We start from the raw sequence: 21,837 nt of genomic DNA, 5'->3' as shown, positions 1-21,837 counted from the left end.
GCAGGCAATATGATGCCTCAATCAATTTCAGTCTCTTTTAGTGTTATAAGCATAAAATTGAAATATCAGACACTACTGTAAAATGGATTACTATTGAGTCATAATGATAATTTTTAGCCAACAAATCAGATATTTTGTTGGTTAAAAATGTAACAAAACAAGATTTTACTTATATTACTGTTCAACTAAGTAAAACTAATTCAATAAGATATGCAGAGAAGATAAGTATATGTTGTATGTTAGTCTAGCAAAAGGACTTAAAATGTGCAATTTCAGAAACATCAAAGTAAAGGCAATTGTCTTATTGAATAGCTAAACATACTTTAAAAGAATACATAGTGCCATCAATTCTAGATATAGTTGACGTGTAAGGAAGATTCTTTCAACAAAAATTATTATATTTGGTCCAAAGCACATGCTGTTATAAAGTAAAATAACTATATAATTCTGTAGTGAAAAGAAAGTCCAATCCCTCAATTCAACATACACTGATTGAAAACTTATGTTCTTACAACTAGACAGCTAAAAAACAAACATGAAAAAATGTGTTGTTGTTTTTAATAAATAAATAAATATGACCAGAAAGTCAGCAGCTGATGTTTTCTCAAGGATTAGAAAATTTTGGTAGTCTCACCACTATCCAAAGGCAAAAAAGAAAGAGATCAACCTCCTAACTTGCCTCAGAAGGCAGATTCTTCTACCCTGAAGTGCTAGAATTAAAGTATTATATAAAATAATCCTTGGGTTTACAGAGTAGTTAAGCAACTAAAAATGCCTTCAGAATTATCAGCACATTTAATCTGTCATTATCCCAATTTGGTGAGAAAGGATATATCTTCTAATTCACCATTCAGTATGTTCCATTGCACTGTGATCCTTTCAAGAGGCTATTTAAAGGGGGTTAGGGCAGTATTTTCAGAGATATGGTATTCCATACAATATCTCCCTTATTTGAGCATTTAATATTAAAGTCTCAGAAAATTCCTTCCGTCAAATACTACTATTCTTTTTGGCTTAGCCCAACATGTCCCAAATTCTGAAACTCATTTCTTCTTAAAACACCTATTAATATCCCACAAACCAGTAGAATATGTATACAGAGAAAATAATGAATTTACCTAATCTAATTGAGCAAATCAGTATGATAAAACGCAGACCGGTACTACTGCCAGCCCAGCAGAATAAGTATTACTAGCACAATCAGAAAGGGCTTCTATAAATTATCATTGTGCTTCACCTTTTGAAATTATAATGGTCTCAAAGATATTTTCTCTAAATTCACTAAAGATACATATTCCTCTAATTCGTTTTATCCTCTGTGATAGAGTACTGCTAAAGTTCAAATGAATTTATTCCTCTCCAGTAAATCTATAAGCTGAAAAGACTAATCTTCCTAATATGATTATAAGTGTTATAGAAATGCTGTCAAGTTGGGGGAGGTAGGGTGAAACTCTGCAAATAAGTTAACACTATGATTAATGTTTTTTAAAGGTTACTCTACTTAGTAAGGCCCCCCAAAATTATTTTTTAATATTAAGGTTTACAAAATGGTAGGCTTTTATTGTTGTGGCAGACATGAAGCAATCACTATTCATTATATTCCCTCACAAGTGTGTCATTAGAACTGTTTCACTCTTATTATTTATTCTGCTAATAGTGTGATTGGCTAGAGGAAATAACAGTGAATTCAAAAATTTTAAGATTTAATTATCTATCCTGTCATGTCACCATCAACTGATTTAACAACCTATCTTCCAAAAGCACTTTTCCTTAAATTCTATGCTGAAATCTGGAAGATAAGCATTGTCTTTCAAAATTTTAGACTTAAATATTTATCATCTGTCTTTTGATCACTCTGGGGCTCCTATGAACTGATCTCACCACTTTTTAAAATTACCATTGCCTTTTTGATGTCCTCTCTCTTCCTTATGCAACTTAAATTCTTTTGTCAATCATTATAATCACTTTCTTACATGCACCTTCCCTCCTTTGCCTCTCTCTTACTTCATTCATCTTATTTACGATGAACCATAGCCTTAAATAAATCCAACTCTCTCCTTACTCTGCATAGTGCAAGGGTGGCTTAGCACACCTGTTAGAAAAAAGACTACCACGCTGACAAGTCCCTCCTTAAATTCATGATCCCAGTAATATACAGTTCACTACATATTTCTGGTTGTGTTGTGGAAGATCACAACCTTAGGTGAGCCCTTACTACTAGTCAGCAATCACGCTGTATTGTCCTAGTCCGTTCATTCTCCCATTCTCCTAGATGATTATTTCACACCTTCTTCTGTTCTTCAAATATCTGTAATACCTCTTCCCGCAACTTCACTCTCAGCCAGTGACCTTGACTTCTACCTCACTGAGAACACAAAACAATCAGAAGAGAAAATTAGCAGAAGTCTTATCTCCACCATATCCATCCACCTATCAATAACTACCATCCTGCCTGCAATTACTGTGCCAATATTAAAGCCAGTACACTTGGATACTAGGTCCCATCTTCTCTCACTTACTTAAGGAATTTATTTTGATAACTGCCCCTTTTCTTCCCAAGATGGTTTGTTTTTCCTTTTCTACTAGATTACACCTTTAACATTTAGACATAATTTCCTCTTCTTTAAATAAATAAATACTCAAATGTTTCCAAATTTACTGCCCTATTATTTTACACTTTTGCAACAAAAGTCCTTGAAAAATTTATCTGTGCTCATTATATGCAATTTTTCCCTTTCCTTTCTCTCTTAAACCCATGCTAATCAGGGCTTCATCCCACCCTTCCATTGCAACTGCTCATCACTGGCCTCTGTGTTGCTAACTCCTATGCTCAACTATCAGTGCTCACTTTACTGCATCCATCAATATTTAACTCAATTGATTATTCCCTTCTGCCCTGAAACACATTCTTCACTCAGCTTCGAGGATACCAGATTCTCTTTATTGTCTTCTCCCTCACTGTTTTCTCTTTCTCAGTCTGTTCTACTTATTCCTCTTCTTCTCCTAGACACCTTAACTTGAAGTGCCTCAGAGTTCAATCTTGGTTCCTCTTTTCTTCTCCATGCTCTCTTACTTGGTGACCTACTACAGTCAAGTGGTTTTAAATACCATCTGATGTCTACAGCTCTCAAATTTATATCTCCAGTCCCAATCATGCTCCTATACTCCAGACCCAAATACCAAAATTTCTACTGACTTATCCTTTTGGAAAGACAAACTGAAGTCTTGATCTTCTTCATCAAAGCTGTTCTACACGTAGTCTTTCCAGCTCACTCAAAACCAATTCCACTCCTCTAGTGCTCTGGCCAAAAACCTTAAAGCCATCCCTGAATCCTCTTTCTCATACCCCACATCGATAGGCAATCTCACAGACTCAACTTTCAAAATATGTCCAGGAGCTAAACAGTTCTGGCCATTTCCAGTGTTATCCTCCCATCCTTACTCAAACCATAATTTTCTATCCCGTAGGCTACTGCAATAGTCTCATTCTTCCATCCTTGCTCCCCTTAAGTATATTCTCCCCACTTAAATCAAAAGTCAGAATAATGTCATTCCTCTGTTATTATCCCACCACCACAATGGTTCCCTATTTCACTCACAGAAAGGCCATAATCCAAGGCCCCAAGATCTGTTCCCCATTAGTTTTCTAACTTCTTTCCCCTGCTCTCATCTTTCCCTTCACTCAGAGCTCCTTGATATACCTTGAACAGTCTAAAGATACTCCTGTCTTATAGTCTTTGCAATGGATACACCCTCTGGCTGGAATATTCTTTCCCCAGAAATTAAAGTGGCTTACTAGCTCCCCGTTTCAAATCTTTGTTCAAATGTCACCTTTTCAGTGATGCTTATCCTGACTTGCATTTAAAATTGGGTCCCAAACTCTGACCCTCTAGACCCCCAATCCTCTACCCCTACTCTGTTTTTACTCTTTGGTATTTATCATCCAACATAACATATAATTTACTTATCAACTGCTACTCATCACAGCATGTAACCTCTAAGTGAGGAGTTTTTTTATTAGTTTTATACACTGCTGTATCCCAAGCATGTAGCAAGGTGTTTGACACATATTAGGTGCTCAGTAAATATTGCTTGAATGAATAAATGAAAAATGCTTAACCATAGTGCTATTATTTAAATGTCCCCTCCAAAACTCATGTTGAAATTGAATTGCCATTGTGACGGTATTAAGAGGTAGGACCTTTAAGAGGTCATTATGTCATGAGCACTCCACTCTCATAAATAGATTAATGCGATTATCATGGAAGCGGGCTCCTAATAAAAGGATGAAGTTCAGGCCCCATCCTCTCTCTGCCATGTTTGCTTGACTTTCTGCATTCCACCTTTGTGATGCAGCACAAAGGCCCTCAACAGATGCTGGCACCATGCTCTTGGGCTTCCCAGCCTCCAGAACCATAAGCCAAATAAACTTCTTTTTTTTAATAAATTACTTAGTCTGTGGTATTCTGTTATAGCAGTGGAAAACGGGCTAAGATGCATAGACAATACAGAATGACTGTGCAATACTTAAAATTTATCATTTTGTTCCTTTGCATTTTGGCCAAAATTAGACCTAAGGTGAAAAAAGACAATATTAGAAGAATGACCTGTCCTGACAGAGATGATTATATTATTGCCTTCACAAAGTTTTTTAGATTTTTGTAAATTAATAGATGGGTGCCTTAGTTCATTTTGTGCTGCAATAACAGAATACCTGAGACTTGGTAAATTATAAAGTACAAAAATTTATTTCTCACAGTTCTTCAGGCTGGGAAGTCCAAGATCAGGTGGTAACAGGTTTGGCATCTAGTAAGGGCCCAGTCTCGCCTTCCAAGATGGTGCCTTGACAGCTTCATCTTCACATGGTGGAAGGGCAAAGAGGCAAAAGGGGCCAAATTCACCATTTCATAATGGCATTAATCCCACCCATAAGGACTGAGTTCTCGTAGTCTAATCACCTCTCAAAGGACCTACACCTCTTAATACTGTTAAAATGGCAATTAAATTTCAGCATGAGTTTTGGAGGGGATAAACATTCAAAACATGGCAATGGGCTTTAACTCTTAGCAATTTATAAAGAATCTATCTAAGAATCTGACTATACAACCCTAACGCTGCTTACATATCTGAATCAGCTGAAATTTTTATAAGAACATACAATCCATGGCCCATCTCTATGACACAGTTCCTTATAACACTCTTCCACAGAAACATTCACTACTGAAGAGTCAATGCCACTAACTAAGATCATGTACAATAACTAACTGTCTCTCCTACTCTTAAAGAATCTTTAGGACAAGTTTTCACAATTTCCCATGATAAAATAGTTTAATTTTGAGTTCTTCCAATTTTTCCAATATTCAACCAAATTCCTTTTGTTGAAATTTTACACCATTCATAAAGATGGAATTTATAAAGAGGAAATACCAATCAAACTTCTTATTTTAAATCCAGGCTTTTCTTGTAATGTTATTCATAAAGCAATTCTTAAACAGTCATTTGGGGAGGGAGGAAACCCATTTAAAGCTTTAATATTTTTATTATTTTCAATAAACTGAAAAGTAATATTCTAATTGTTAATTGAAAAGACTGAATTATGCAAAGATTTTACTGATATACATGGCAGTATTATGTTTTAAGAACTGTGCGTTGCAAATATTTCTACTGGCTTTTGCTCTATAAAACATATTGCAAAACCTTGCTAATTGGCATCATTTTGGCAGATACTATGACTGATAAAAATCAGCTTATTACTTTAAACTACATATATTTTAATATTCCTTTGTAAAACTCCTTAAAGACTTACTAAAGGCATTGCTTTAATTAATAGATAAAATATGTTTAAACTTATTATTTCCACTACTTAAAATAAGTTGAATAAAATGAAATATGCAGCTTTCCTCTGTAAAAATTTACAAGGTATTATCACCATATAAAAAATGGGTACAAGACAGAGTTTGAAGGTGACAGAAAGCAGTTTGTTCTCTTAAACTGTATTATACATTCTGTCTGAAACATTATTTAATTCATTTGCTGAATAAAGCTTTTCTTTTACAATTACGAAAGATTAAACTCCAAATGATCACAAACTCTTAATAAAATAAGAATTAATTAACTATTATATTTTAAATTTGAAAGCCAGATTTTGAATCATAGTTATTAAGCAGGGGTTTCTATCATCTAGCAACTTAAATAACTATCTTTTATTTTATCATAATAATGCCAACATGGATTATCTGCCCTAAAATTAGATAGCTAGTTTTAACCAATATGCCACTAAGTCAAGCCATTAAATAACCAATTCCACACCCACATGGAGACAGGGGAATATTATAACCACACTCAGTACAAAGATTTACTATCTAAGGTTTTCAAAAGCCAACCAAAAAAAGCCCCAAAACTTCAGAAGTTCCTCTGAAAGAATGTATATTCCAGATAGTTATCAAGAGTCATAAAGCAAGAGAGGGACTCTAATAGGGTCCTTGGAACATATGCTAAGATCCTTATAGGTAGGACAGTAAAAGAAGGCAAGGAATCGTAATTCACAATTCACAAAGTGATGTGTAGATGAGTATGGCTCAATTAGTAACAAAAATAGCGATAGCCACAATAGTTTAATTACTTCATATTCATTTCTACATTTGTCACTTTCAGATACAGTCTTTTCCCCCTATGGAGACATTTAATCCATTTGATAATCAAATCGTTCTATTTAGAACCATATGAACTAAAAATTACTGAAATATCAGCTATAGCATCATAAATTATAATAGTTCCATCTATGAACTACATTCAGCTACCCACAGAAAAACCCAAAGTTATAGCTGAGACTTTTTCAACCTTGGCACAATTGACATTTGGGGCTGGATAATTTTTTGTCAGGAGTGTGAAGAAGGGGCTGTTCTGTGCATTGTAGGATGTTTAGGAGCATCACCGGCCTCTATGCTCTAAATATCGAAAATACTCATCAGTTGTGACAACCAAAAAATATCTAAAGGCACTGCCAAATGTCCTCTGGAGGGCAAAATTTCCCATTGGTCAGAACCACCACCAATGGTAGATAGATACATGTATACATAACATACATTACATACATACATACATACATAGATGCATGGATATATAGATAAGAATGAAGGAAGGACGGGAGGAAGGAAGGGAGGGATGAAGGGAGGGAGAAAAGAAGGAAAGGAAAGAAAGAATTTATACCAGGAATTCTTAAGAAGTTAATAAAACCATATGAAATGAGTTGAATTTCAAGTTGCTGAATTTGAATGTATTTATCGTAGTTTAAGGATCATATTTATGAGCAAAAAAAATTTTTTAAACTAAATCAGTATTTTGTATTGTGAAAACAATAAACACACTAGCACTCTGAAGTAAATAAGATTCTATTGTTCTTAAGAAGAAAAAATAATAGCTTTCTCCTTACTTCTTACTTCTATCTTAAGAAAACACCCTACCTTCCTGCTGTCTCCCAGGAATAAAAACAATTGCAGTCTTTCTTTTCAGTTTTGAAGGCAAGAGAAGAGCTTTTTCCTCTGACTCTACAGGTGGTTCCTGAAAGTGCTCTCCAGGTGACCTGAGGTGACTGACAAGTCTATTTTGCATTTACAAACAAGTTTAATAGGACCTGCATATTAACAAGAGTAATAATTTGTTATAGTAAACTGGAATTACTTTTTATATTCACTAATTACCTAGACACTACTCCTTCACGTTTTTCACTAGATTACTCTTTAGCTTACCATAGATGTAACTGATCGTGCATCTTCTTCATAATTTATAACTGGAGGTGGTTCTTTCCCATCATTTTCTTGTACTTTTTGCTCTAGTAATTCTTTCTGTGCTGCAAACTTTGCCTCAGTGCATCTCAGCTGCTGGATTGACTGTTTCAGCTCTTCAAGTGTCTGTTTTTGGCTTAGCAGAAGCACAATACTAAAAGAGAATAAATTAAATATAAATTATTTCAACTTCTTTAAGAAGTAGAGACATTATACTTTTGTTTTCCTTCATTTTCCTCTTTGAGTCCACCAGAATCATAAGAAATATGAAACTAAATAGATTTTAAGTCATCACAATATTTATTAAATGTTAGCATTAGCAAAATGGAAGAAAATGTTTAGAAGCAAAAGCCAAATTCAAGACACTGTCAAATATATTGTGATCTATGGCATTCCTTTTATTTTACAGCTAAACCATATACTTCACAGAGTAGAGACACTTAGGTCCAGAAGTTTAGGGCCTAAAATGAATTAAAATGAAGGAGAATCTTAAATTTATTTCAAATCTCAAAGGCAATATACATAGTGTCAGATCTGGGCCTAAGGTAAAATAAATCAAATCAAGGTGACATCATGGGCACCAAGCTTTTGTGTATGTCGTGACTGGTAAGTGTTTGGAGTCAGGGAAAGCTGTTATGACAAGGACTGAGGGCTGAGCTTTGATTAAGGGAATGAGCAAAATGTAAGTCCCCAAATCTTTCCAATATCACCATCTCTCCTTAATGAACTATGCAGGCAACATGTTGCCTTACTGTCACTTTTACCCCTTGGGTGCTGCCTTCAATGGGAATTTCAAACTAATTCACCCACATTAAACCCACAGGAAAACAGGTAGCGGTGATGGGAACAGCTCTACAAACACCCCAATATACAAGTATAGTATAATAATCAGATAACACTTCCAAAAGTTCATGGAAAAATAGAATTAAAAGATAATATGAATCTTTCCATGAACTTTTTGAAATACCCTCATTTCTTAAAAAACTGAACCATGCACTGCTAAATTATTAATATGTAAGGGACAATAGATTATAAATTAGTAAGCTTAAGAACTGTAGAATAAGGTCAGAAAATGTTATTTTCTTAAATTGAACTTGTACAGATTAACATAAACTGAATAAATATTCATAGGCAGAAGTTACCCACATTAAGATTTATTTGTAAATATGCTGATCAATATTTTGAAAACCAAGTTCCAGTCTAATTGAGCAGGATGCAACCTCAGTGACTGCTATAAAGAAAGCTGTAATCTCCTCAATTACATTGTTGAAATGAGTTTCAGGCAAAAAGACAGAGAACAGAGTGAAGTTTGGGAAAAGCAGAACTAATGAGTAAGAATATTTGTGAGAGACCTAGCAATGTCCAGAAGACAGACCACTCTAACAAGTAAAATTCAATTAATAGTAATTATCATTTGTATCACTTATCATTCAACAATCTGTAACATATGTTCTAAATTCACACAGACCTCCTGTTAAATTCATGCTGGTTTGCTTATTAGTTGGTACTCCTTTATTGTAATAAATTGGGACTTTTTCTCAGTGAATGTCTTGACAGAAATTGATTTTTAAAACATCACTTTTGTGAACATAAATTTATAATAACCAGGTCTTAGAAAATATTACACCCACAATGTACTTAAAACTTCCTTAAGGTTTCTTTGCATTTCCTAGCTACCAAAAAAAAAAAAAATCACAAGGATAATAGTATAAGAAACAATTTAAAATATACAAGGTAAGATGGTAAAAGTACATTCTCGGGTATGTCTGGAAGATCAGTCAAAAGAAGGTGCATGATTTCAAAAATGTGGACAAAATCAACAGGAAAAATAAAACTCTAAAATCATTACTGTTACTAGTGGTCTTTTGCAAACGAATTTCATAAAGACTAATGGGAAAAATGCAAAAAATTAAATTAAATTAAAATTAAAAGAATGAAAATGAGCTTTGTAAAAATGAAATTTAATATGACAAATCAGGCACAACAGTTGCAAAAATATTAAATATTAACTGAATATCTAAGTGTAATTCAAAAAACCTCTATTTATGGAAGTAAATAACATACATATTACTCTATCTTAAACTTCATAGTAAGCTGAATATGGCTCATTATTCAGCCTCACGGAATGTGACTGGGACTGGCCGGCAGGGTGGCCTTGTCACACCTTCTGTAGCTTCCCACCCTCCTCTGTGGAGATGCTCCCTAAATATGGTGGAATTGAATTGTGAACACAGGATGGGGTAGAGTCCCATCAGGGGCCTGGAAAGGCAAACTTGGCACAGCTTCAGAGATTGAGTGCTGCTTTTTCTCTCTTTTCACTTTTACGTTACATAGCAAAAGGACTTTTCAGATATGATTAAGTTAAAGATGTTACGATGGGGAGATTATCCAGGTGAATCCAAAATATTCATAAGCATCCTTATAAGAGGGAGGCAAGAGATACAATGTCAGACAATGCGAACGGCAGCAGAAAAGGAAAAGAAACGAGGACAGCCTCTAGAAGTTGGAAAAAGCAAAGAAGCAAATTCTCTCCTAGAGCTTCCAAAAGAAATCAGCCCTCTCAACACTTTGGTTTTAGGCTGTAACACATATTTCTGATTTCTAACCTCCAGAACTACAAGAGAATAAATCTGTGCTGTTTTAAGCTCTAATGTCTGCAGCAATTTTGTTTACAGCAACAAGAAGAAATTACAAACTCTAATAGAAATCATATCATTTTCATTTCATGTAAAAGGAAAGGATTAAACCATTATAGAAAATTGAAATTGAAAAAAATTTTTCAAGTCATATATATTATACAGTTTAGAGAAAGAACTCTATTTTTTAAAATGACTTCTCATGGTGTTTTGAATCTCCATGTATTACTATTATTTTGCCCTTATTTTATCCTGGATAAAAAATGATCCTAAAACATTTATGTAATTAGAAGAATCACTAATACTGTGATTTTCTAACTAGAGCAATCCATTTTCTCTCACCCTCATTAGGAACCTGAATAGCCCCTTACCAGTTTTAATTATTTTAAAATATGGAACCTTATGGAACCTTATGGAACCTTCCACTGAAAGTTGGAACTCTTCCTTTAAAAGATGACTATTCATTGATATTTATGCTCTTAGGAATATCCAAGATCCAGCTCTTGGAACCACTGTATTATATCATATTGGCAGTTACTTAGACACTCTGAGTCATTACCCTAACAGCAAGAATGATATTACAGTGTAAATTTCCTGGCTTTGAGTTTAGTGGTTTTTAAAGACAATGAAACTTGCAAGACAGGTATGGCTCTAGTCCTTTTTTCTAGTCATTGATTTCATGTCTGATCATGAAAAAATTAGCTTCTCAGCAAAGTTAGCTTCTTCCTATCAATCCCATTGTAGCCTTATGTATAATGACATAATTTCACATATATTAATATTTTGCTTTTGCTCAATAATTACTACAAAAAAGTACTGCTGTTATCAATATATAACATACTGCTATGGGTTGTCAATAATTACCACAAAAAAGTACTGCTGTCATCAATATATAACATACTGCTATGGGTTAAATGTGTCCCCAAATGTTCATGTATTGGAAACTTAATCTCCATTGTAACAGTGTTAAGAGGGTGGGAAATCCTATTATGGTAATTGAAAGGTAGTGCCTTTAAGAGGTGATTAGATTGTGAGGATCACACCCTTGTTAATGTATTAATCCATTGATGGTTTAATGAGCAGTCATGGGCATGGTTCTGATGGCTTTATAAGGAGAGCAAGTGAGTGGGTTAGCTCTCTCTTGCTCAGCCCATTCTCACCATATGATGCCCTGCATCTCTATGTAGAGTCACCATCAAGAAAATGGCCTCACCAGATGTGTTCCCTGGACTTTGGACTTCCCAGCCTCTGAAACTGTAAGAAATAAATTTCATTTTCTTATAAATTGTGCAGTTTCAGGTATTCTGTTATAAGCAACAGAAATGGACTAATACACATACTATACAATTATTTTATATGTTTATAACACCATTGAGCAAACAAGCTATGTATATTTCAATAAGTAGAAAACTATAGTAAATGCATAATTATACAATATAAGATGCATAGCAAGCCATAAATAAATTTAAAACATGGAAGGGATCAGGACCTTTGCATATGCTACTTCCTATCTCTGAACACTCTTTCCACACACTCTCCATATACAGGCCACCTTCTATCCTTCAGGTTTCAGCAAAAATGCTCTCTCCTAGGAAAACCCCAACCATCTATGTTAAGTATGTGCTCCTCTGTTATTCTTCTATCTGCATCCTTGTTTCATTCTTTCATAGCAATTATCACAACTAGTAGCTTTTTAGAACTTCATATTGGTCCCTTCCACAAAAGTATAAGCTTCATGAGATATGTGACCATGTATGTCTTACCTCTCACTGTATTCACAGCACCTAGACGATGTGCAATCAATTGTTACTGAATGAATTCCATGTTTATATAGCATATTTCTTATAGTACACATACATAACTCATACCCAAAAGTTCTAAGCCAAAAAAAAAAAGTCCCATAATTTTAAGACTAGAACACTATTCCAGAAACTAGATGTGACATTTTGCAAGTCTCTTAAAATTTCTGGCCCTCAGATGTCACATAATTAGAAAGTCAGGGAGGTTAAATCAAATGATCTCTTAAAATTCTGCATGGCTCTAAGAGTTATGATTTTACAATACATAAAGTATTTTAAGTACAAAGTGATAATGGTATAAAACAGGTTAAAACAATACAAAATTAAATAATTACTTACTTTTTTTTTAAATCAAACCAAACATTCAAACCAATAGTAATATTACAGCTCTTTATGCCATTGAGTCATAAATGACATATGCTTGGCATATTTCCCCATAAACTATTTTCTAACCAAGTGCTCAAGGATCATAAATCAGGAAAAGATTGATATTATTTCCATATGAATAAATATGCTTTAGAAGTAATGAGTAAAGGTATGTATACTAGAGTGACACTTTGTGCTGTATTAAAATTATACCATTTCAAGTGGCTGGTTTTACTCTTTTCATTCTTTTTTTTTCTTTTTTATAAAATACTGCAATAGCTACATTTCAACCATGACCTGCATTACTATGTAAGCTTGAATTCTGCTCTTGTTAGTGTAAATTTGACATCACATAAAAGCTATTCCTTAGGTTTATTTTTACTCCATATTACTCAATTACAGAAATCAAAGCTACCAAATGATTTGTCATATAATTTATTTTTTCACTGTTATTAGAAGATGATTTAGAGACATTTAAATTCAAATTTAAAGGATTTGATTTTAGTCCCTTACATTTTGATAGGACAAATAATGGTATTTTTATTGAGTAAAAATTCAGTATAATTCCGTTGATTTAGAAATAATTTAAGAATGTGATAAAGAATATTTTTAGTATCTGTTAAAAACCGTAGTTTTATTGATTTTATTACTTTGAAGAAACAGTATATGAAGCTAACAGTGTTGCAAAGTAAATATATTCTATTTGTAATAGATAAAAATTGTCTTTAATTATATATATGTATTTTAATATGTATGTGTAGATATATACACATGCACACCAAAAGAGGAAATGCTCAAGAAATATTAAGAAATTGAAATGCAAACATTTCACCTTAGAATCCCTTTCAGACTATTTGTTTAGCAAAATATTTTAACACACAATTGAAAGGCAAACTTAACCCTACCAATGTCTGAATTGATGAGATGTAGCAATGACTTTTTAGTTATCTAAGTATACCTAACATTCTCAAGATTATGCCCTGAAGCTAACAAAAAAAACTCCATGGTAACAAAAGGCTAACAGAAACAGGTCTCATTCCCTGAAAAGTTTGACATTACTTACCCCTTCTAACTTATTCTCCTAAGCATGCTATTAAAATCATAGGATCAAGCAAATTCTATGATTAAAAAGACAGTAGCTTTGGAGTCAGGAACTTATACATTTTCTACAACTTACTAGGTATATGGTTATAAGTAGGTTATCTAAACTCTCAAAGCCCTAAAGGTAAAATACAAGCCATTATACAGACAGCATAGCAAGATAACATTCAGTGAGTTAATACATATATCCAGCATAATATATGGCACAGAGTAATAACTTAAGACATGCTACTTTCCATACACTCATCACCCTCTAAGCCCCCTCTCTTTTACTCCCATTCTCATCTCCCGAAAAACATAAATTGGTAGAAGAATGTGGAGTTTACTCATTGTGTAGATGAAAAGAGAGGCAAATACTCAAATTTTTTTTTAAAGTCAAAAAAAAAAAAATCAAAGATTCTCCTAACTTCTAAGTTAAGGGAACCCTTAAAGATTACCTCTTCCAACAAATACAGTCAGACATCTTGGTGACAGAGTCAGCATATTCTATTGTCTTCCTTTATCTCCACTAAATTTTAAAAGAGAAGTCATTTACAATGTGTGCATTTGCAAAACTATAAAAAGTAGAGCTACTTGGTCATTTGTTAACATGTGAAGAGATTCATTTGCAAATAGAGAAAAGAAAAAGATAATAACTTTGATTTTATATGTAAAATGGTTGATAAGTTTTATTTTTATTGTTCAAAAAGAATATTCTGCTGATACAATACAGAAAAATTCCAGACTTATTAAAAGAATGCACAGAGTAACTCAAATTTTCCTGTTTTCATCTTTAAAAGGATTCTAATATGATAAAAGACTAATTCTAATATGATATTGCAATGAACTGAATGTTGTATGCTACCAATATTCATATGTTGAAATCCTAACTCCCAATGTGATGGTATTAGGAGATGGAGACTTTGGGAGGTAATTAGGGCATGAGGGCAGAGCCCTCAAGAATGGGATTAGTGCCCTTACGAAAGGGATCCCAGAGAGCTCATATCTTCTTTCTGCTGTGTGAGACTACAAGAAGACAGCAGTCTACAGTCCAGAAGAGGACCCTCACAAGAACCCAACCATGCTAGCACCAGATCTAAGACTTAAAACCTCCAGAACTGTGATAAGTAAATTTCTGTTCTTTGTAAGCCACCCAATCTATGACACTTTGTTATAGCAGCCCCAACAGACTAAGACAGCACTTTAATACCAAGTTGTAATAAGAGCTACAGTATGAATGGGAGAAACAGGACTCCTAATATTCTGTTTGGTATAATAGGATAGATGGTGTTGCCATTCACTGAAATAAGGAAAACAAACAACTAGATCAGGTTGGGTTGGGCTGAGTTGTATTGAGGAGATTTTTAATTCAGCCTTAGACATGGGAAATTTAGGGTACTTCTAAGACATCCAAAGAGGTATGTCAAAGAGCCAATTGATTACATGGCCATAGAGTTCAGAAAAGAAATCCAAATGACAGTAATAAATGGGTCATCTTCAGGAGGTCACCTAGGAAGAGAGTTCAGAGAGGGGAGTGATAAAGCCTAGGGCCGTGCCTTCAGTAATTCCAAAATGGACTGTCTGAGTGGAAGAATACGTTTGCAAAGGAGGGGCCAGAAAGAGAGGTGTATGATCTGGCATCACGGATTCCAAACGCCAAGGGAAAAGAAGGAACATGAAGTCAGCAAAGTCAGATGACATCACGAAGTCAAGTAAGACAGTTGCTAAATTTAGCTAGCAGTGCAGAGGTCACTGATGTTCATTTTTTCTATAGTGATGGGGCAAAATAGTTGTGTTGAAAACTAAGTGGGAATTGAGGAAATGAGGGAGCATAATCACTCTTATAACAAGTTTAAACTAAAAACAAGTTAGAGCAGTTTGGGTTAAATATGGAGATTAAAGAAGTATTACTTGGGGTGGGTGGAAAAATGAAGATTGTTTTTAGGAGACAAGACTTAAGTATATTTAAAAAGTAAGTACAAGGACCCAATTGAGAAGAAAAGGTGAACATAATATATAAAACAATAAAAAATTTAGGGGAAAGCAAGAGATGATAGGATACAGAAAGACACAAGAAATGGACTTAGGACAAGGAATAGTTCCTCTATTTAAATAAGGAAAGAGAATAAGTACAAATGTGGATGGGTTTGGCTGTCTACTCCCAGAAAATAAGGGAGTTGTCACCTAATACTTCTAATTTTCTCTGAGATGTAGAAGTCCATATGCTGACTGTGATGAAGGAGATAAGGGGATCAGAGATTTGAGAGAAATGGAGAATATCTGAAAAGGTGTGCAGAAAATAAGAGCAAGTACATACCAGAGAAATGTAGGTGTGGGGAAGTAAAGACAGTTTTTAAGGAAGTATTTTTCAGAAGATCGCTCAAACTGTTAAAACATTGAAAAATATGATCAGTACACTATATTTACAACACCACAGAATCATTTTTCCAGGGCACACTATATTTGCAAAAACACAATCACTATTCTAGGGTACTAGATATTAACTCAACCATACTCATATAAGGTTTTACACTTAAAATAAAAATTTGGGTTTCCAAAAATGTTGTGCCAACAAAACATTTAACTGAAATATTTCTGTCAAATTACATCAATTAAACTTTCTTCCTTCAAATTGTTTTTCTTTTACTCACTCAGACTTCTTTTCACAGCTCTTAGAAGATTCTTCAATTCTCTTCTCTAGCTCCAGGACAGCCTCCTCCTTGTTTAAAAGCATCTGCTGTGTCTGTATAAGTTCCTCTGCTAAAGTTTTCAACCTGGAATAAACAGTTTCCTCATTATCAAACAACATGTTAATTGTGTTCACTTTACACATGCCAAAAAAGCACTTATACATCTAAGGTTGTGATGTCCAAAACAGTAGCCATACATAATTTAACTTAAATTTCAGTTCCTGTTTCATTAGCCACATTTCAAGTGCTAAACAGAAACATTTGGCTAGTGGCTGCCTTATTGGACAGCACAAGAAGGAACATTTCAATAATCGCAGTAAATGCTCTTGGACAGGGCTGGTCTAGAGAGTCTTCCTTCATCAAACAGAAAAGCAGAATAAAAGAAAATAAAAAGAAGAGAGCACTAAAGTAAATACGAACCTGTCATGTCCCAGGAAGTGTATAGTGAAAAGACTATGTTTTCTGCTTTAAGACAAACATGTACTCACATTCTGTCTTTGCCACTTTCCGTTGAGACCTTAGCCAAATTCTTAAACTCACTGAATTTACTTTCTCGTTTGTAATTTCAGTAGAGTAACACCTGCCTCATAGCACTGTTTTAAAGATCAAATGAACTAATGTATATAAAATGACTGGTAGACATTGAATAAATTATAACTATATGTTATATCATTTAATCTTCACAACAATCTTATTCGATAGATATTTACTTTAAGGAAAAGAAAGTGAGGGTAAGTTGTGTAGCACTTTAAATTAATGATAAGCTATTTCTACTTTCACATATTGTAATAACGCTTTAGAAGTATTTTCTAGATACATTTGGAGATAATTTGGTACACAAAATTAATATGTACTCACAGACCAAATAATTTCTGGTTGCACAAAATGCATTCAGTCCTTAATGGAAATATTTCTATCACAAAACACAGACAGCTATCATATCACATTAAAATTTTTATTTCCAGCCTTTCACAGCAAGCCATGAAAGCCAAAACATACAAAAGAAAATACTAAATAATCTAACTCTATAAAAATTTAAATTTATTTGAAGTTAAAAAGATCATGAAGTCAAAAGCAAAGTCAAACTGTGAAGAAATATTTGCAGTACAAATTATTAGCAAAAGTCTTCTTAATGCAGAAAAACTCTCGGAAAAAAGACAACCGGATATGCAAATGGACAAAGAACACAACTGGAAGTTAAGCAAAAAACTGAATGATCAATAAAAACATGGAGTTATTTATAACTTGACCCAAAATTAAATACTGCAGATTAAATACACAATTTTTTCACAAGAATAGGAAAGATTAATAATATCCAGTATTCACAATATTATAAAAAAAAATAGAGACACATATAGTGTTAATGTGACAAAGTTGGCACAAATTTTTCAGAGGTCAAGTAGTAATTATCTCTCAAATTTTAAATTAGAATATTCATTGAACATCTAAAAACCTGTATTACTGAAACACTTGAACAATGTGCACAAAATGTGTCCATACGAAGATGTTTGTTGTAACACGGTTTACAAACCGTGTTTGTAAAAAAATAGAAAATATTTAAATGTCCATCAACAGGGGAATGGCTGAATAAATTTTAAATTTTAATTCATTTATGATACAGAATAGCATATGGCCATTAAAAAAGAATAAGGTATGCACATACAAGGTTCTTCCAAGATATAATTTTAAATTAAAAGACAAGATCTATAAGAATTCATATAGCACTGTTCCAATTATATTAAAATACACATACGGCTATATATGCTATGGACTGAATTGTGCCCCTGAGAATTCACCTGGTAAAGCCCTAACCTCTAATATGATGGTATTTGAAGATGAAGTCTTTGGGAGGTAACTAGGATTAGGTAAATATATGAGGGTGGAGCCCTCATGATGGGTTTAGTGGCCTTATAAGAAGAAACACCAACTCACTCTCACTCTCTTCTCTCCCCTCACTTACACAGAGGTCATGAGAGCACACAGCCAGAAGGCAGGCATCTACAAATCAACAAAAGAGCCCTCACCAGAAACTAAGTTGGTTGGCACCATGATCTTGGACTTCCCAATCTCTATAACTCTGAGAAATAAATTCCTGTTGTTTTTAAGCCACCCAGTCTATGGTCATTTGTATGGCAGTCCAAGCAGACTAAAACAATATGTGCCTATCAATATGTTTATGTTTGTATGTGAATGCATAGGGAAAAAAAATGACTATAAACCAAACTTTTATCAACACTCTGGGGAGTGTGGGATTGAGTAGAAGATGATTTAAGGCCAAAAAAACTTTTTGTTTACTGTATTTACATATACATTGTTCAAAACTTTCATAACGAGAATGGATTTAATTTTTTTAAATTACTAAATAATAATCAATAGAGATGAAAGAGACAGAAAACTGAGACATGATCAGAACTCAAAATATACCAGTCCAAATTATTTTATTTTTGCTTGGAGTTAAACAACATAATAAATCTCAATAGGTTTCTGAGGCCCTTACTATATGATAGCAAAACAAAATCAATAATGCTTATAATAATGATCCAGAGTCATCAGGGAAAGGTCAAATTAAGATTATTTTCTTTAAGAATATGCACCTATGTATAAGAGATATTCATCAAATCTAGTAAAATTATGCTTTTTATATATGATGGAAATATGAGCTTCCGTTATCTGAAAAATTCACTTACATGGAATAGTTCATATTCTGACTACCACATAAAGAAGGCATTACTGTGTTAAAATTAGAGATCATTCTCAAGAAAGCTACATTTGGCTTCAAGTTACTTATTAAACAATTATAAATAAATAAGTAAATAACATTTACATAATTCTTTGCTATTTATAAAACACAGCTTTATATATTCTCTTTTTTAATCCCCATGAAAGTCTAGAACACAGGGCCCTACCTTAGAACCTATTCCAACCACCATCTGTCAGCCTAGTCTGGAGGTTACAAAGCAGATAACAACCAGCTTCACATGACTACCCTGGCCATGCTACATCTAAGCTGAATTTAATAAAAAGCTCATTCCCTTTATATCACTTTCCTCTCCTCTGTTCGATCTATTGCTTCTTCTCCTACACCTTTCTCTTATTCTCTTCTTCTCTTCCTGGCTAATTTTCCATTCACTTCTCTCTGAACCCTTCAATCATGTATTTAAACAAGTGTTTAATGAATACATTTCTGTGTCAGACACTCTGCTAGACACTAGGGATACAACAATAAACAAGTTTGCCTTCAGGAAACTTACATTACACCTAGACAAACATCAAAGTAGAAAAGACAAATTATGTAGAAGAATGAAACCATATGGAGAAAGTATTTTCCCTTTCATAGCACTATACCATTTTAAAAACCTAAAGTGTGTGGATCAAGTGAAGAGAAAAACATTCCAGTGAGTACAGTTTATGTACAGATGACAAAATAAATGGAAGCAGAGTTTGCAAATTTCAAAGCACTATTTAGCATCATGCCATCATTATACTACTGGGCTTCAAAAAGTTCATGGAAAGATTCTTCTTATTATTATTTTTATTTTTTTTTTGGAGAAGACCATCTGCTTTTTTTTTTTTTTTTTAATTTTATTTTGTCGATATACATTGTGGCTGATTATTGCTCCCCATCACCAAAACCTCCCTCCCTTCTCACTCTCCCCCTCCCCCCCACCAATGTCCTTTCTGTTTGCTTGTCGTATCAACTTTAACTAGTTGTGGTTGTTATATCTTCTTGCCCCCACCCCCGCAGTTTTTTTTTTTCTGTGTGTGTGTGTGTGTGTGTGTGTGTGTGAATTTATATATTAATTTTTAGCTCCCACCAATAAGTGAGAACATGTGATATTTCTCTTTCTGTGCCTGACTTGTTTCACTTAATATAATTCTCTCGAGGTCCATCCATGTTGTTGCAAATGGCAGTATTTCATTCGTTTTTATAGCTGAGTAGTATTCCATTGTGTAGATGTACCACATTTTCCGTATCCACTCATCTGATGATGGACATTTGGGCTGGTTCCAACTCTTGGCTATTGTAAAGAGTGCTGCGATGAACATTGGGGAAAAGGTATACCTTCGACTTGATGATTTCCATTCCTCTGGGTATATTCCCAAAAGTGGGATTGCTGGGTCGTATGGTAGATCTATCTGCAATTGTTTGAGGAACCTCCATACCATTTTCCATAGAGGCTACACCATTTTGCAGTCCCACCAACAATGTATGAGAGTTCCTTTTTCTCCGCAGCCTCGCCAGCATTTATCGTTCATAGTCTTTTGGATTTTAGCCATCCTAACTGGGGTTAGATGGTATCTCAATGTGGTTTTGATTTGCATTTCCCAAATGCTGAGTGATGTTGAGCATTTTTTCATATGTCTCTTGGCCATTTGGATATCTTCCTTAGAGAAATTTAGCTCTTTTGCCCATTTTTTAATTGGGTTGCTTGTTTTCTTCTTGTAAAGTTGTTTGAGTTCCTTATATATTCTAGATATTAATGCTTTGTCAGATATATATTTTGCAAATATTTTCTCCCACTCTGTTGGTTGTCTTTTAACTCTGTTAATTGTTTCTTTTGCTGTGCAGAAGCTTTTTAGTTTGATATAATCCCATTTGTTTATTTTTCCTTTGGTTGCCCATGCTTTTGGGGTCGTATTCATGAAGTCTGTGTCCACTCCTATTTCCTGAAGTGTTTCTCCTATGTTTTCTTTAAGAAGTTTTATTGATTCAGGGTGTATATTTAAATCCTTAATCCATTTTGAGTTGATTTTAGTATACGGTGAGAAGTATGGATCTAGTTTAATTCTCCTGCATATGGATATCCAGTTCTCCCAGCACCATTTGCTGAAGAGGCAGTCCCTTCCCCAGTGAATAGGTTTGGTGCCTTTGTCAAAGAACAGATGGCAGTAAGTGTGTGGGTTGATTTCTGGATTCTCTATTCTATTCCACTGGTCAGTGTGTCTGTTTTTATGCCAGTACCATACTGTTTTGCTTATTATAGCTTTGTGGTATAGCTTAAAGTCAGGTAGTGTTATGCCTCCAGCTTTATTTTTTTTGCTCAGCATTGCTTTGGCTATGCATGGTCTTTTGTTGTTCCATATAAATGAATGGATAGTTTTTTCCATTTCTGAGAAAAATGTCTTTGGAATTTTCATGAGGATTGCATTGAATTTGTATATCAATTTGGGTAGTATGGACATTTTCACTATGTTGATTCTTCCAATCCAAGAGCATGGGATATCTTTCCATCTTCTTGTATCCTCTCTAATTTCTCTCAGCAGTGGTTTGTAGTTCTCATTATAGAGATTTTTCACCTCCTTGGTTAACTCAATTCCTAAGTATTTTATTTTTTTGGTGGCTATTGTAAATGGGCAGGCTTTCTTGATTTCTCGTTCTGCATGTTCACTATTGGAGAAAAGAAATGCTACTGATTTTTGTGTGTTGATTTTGTATCCTGCTACTGCACTGAAATCATTTATCAATTCCAACAGTTTTTTT

At 34.0% G+C, this 21,837-nt stretch overlaps 1 protein-coding gene across 5 annotated transcripts in view; it reads right to left on the bottom strand.

Annotated features, from left to right (window-relative positions):
* Nucleotides 1-21,837, bottom strand: part of FER (FER tyrosine kinase) — a 468,630-nt gene that overhangs the window by 317,527 nt on the left and 129,266 nt on the right. For 4 of the 5 annotated variants that reach the window (XM_063085334.1, XM_063085333.1, XM_063085335.1 and 1 more), the window contains exons 8-9: nt 16,317-16,439; nt 7,749-7,938 (exon numbers count right to left, since the gene is read on the bottom strand). In XM_063085334.1, coding sequence (XP_062941404.1) covers nt 7,749-7,938; nt 16,317-16,439 — 313 coding nt within the window. Of the gene's footprint in view, nt 1-2,294; nt 2,366-7,748; nt 7,939-16,316; nt 16,440-21,837 lie in introns of those variants that run through there. The other variant, XM_063085337.1, reaches the window with a different exon arrangement.

This window comes from Cynocephalus volans, chromosome 2 (assembly GCF_027409185.1).
Source record: "Cynocephalus volans isolate mCynVol1 chromosome 2, mCynVol1.pri, whole genome shotgun sequence".
NCBI lineage: Eukaryota > Metazoa > Chordata > Mammalia > Dermoptera > Cynocephalidae > Cynocephalus > Cynocephalus volans.
Note: the sequence above shows the minus strand (reverse complement) of the source record. Positions and strands in the feature narration are given on the sequence as shown.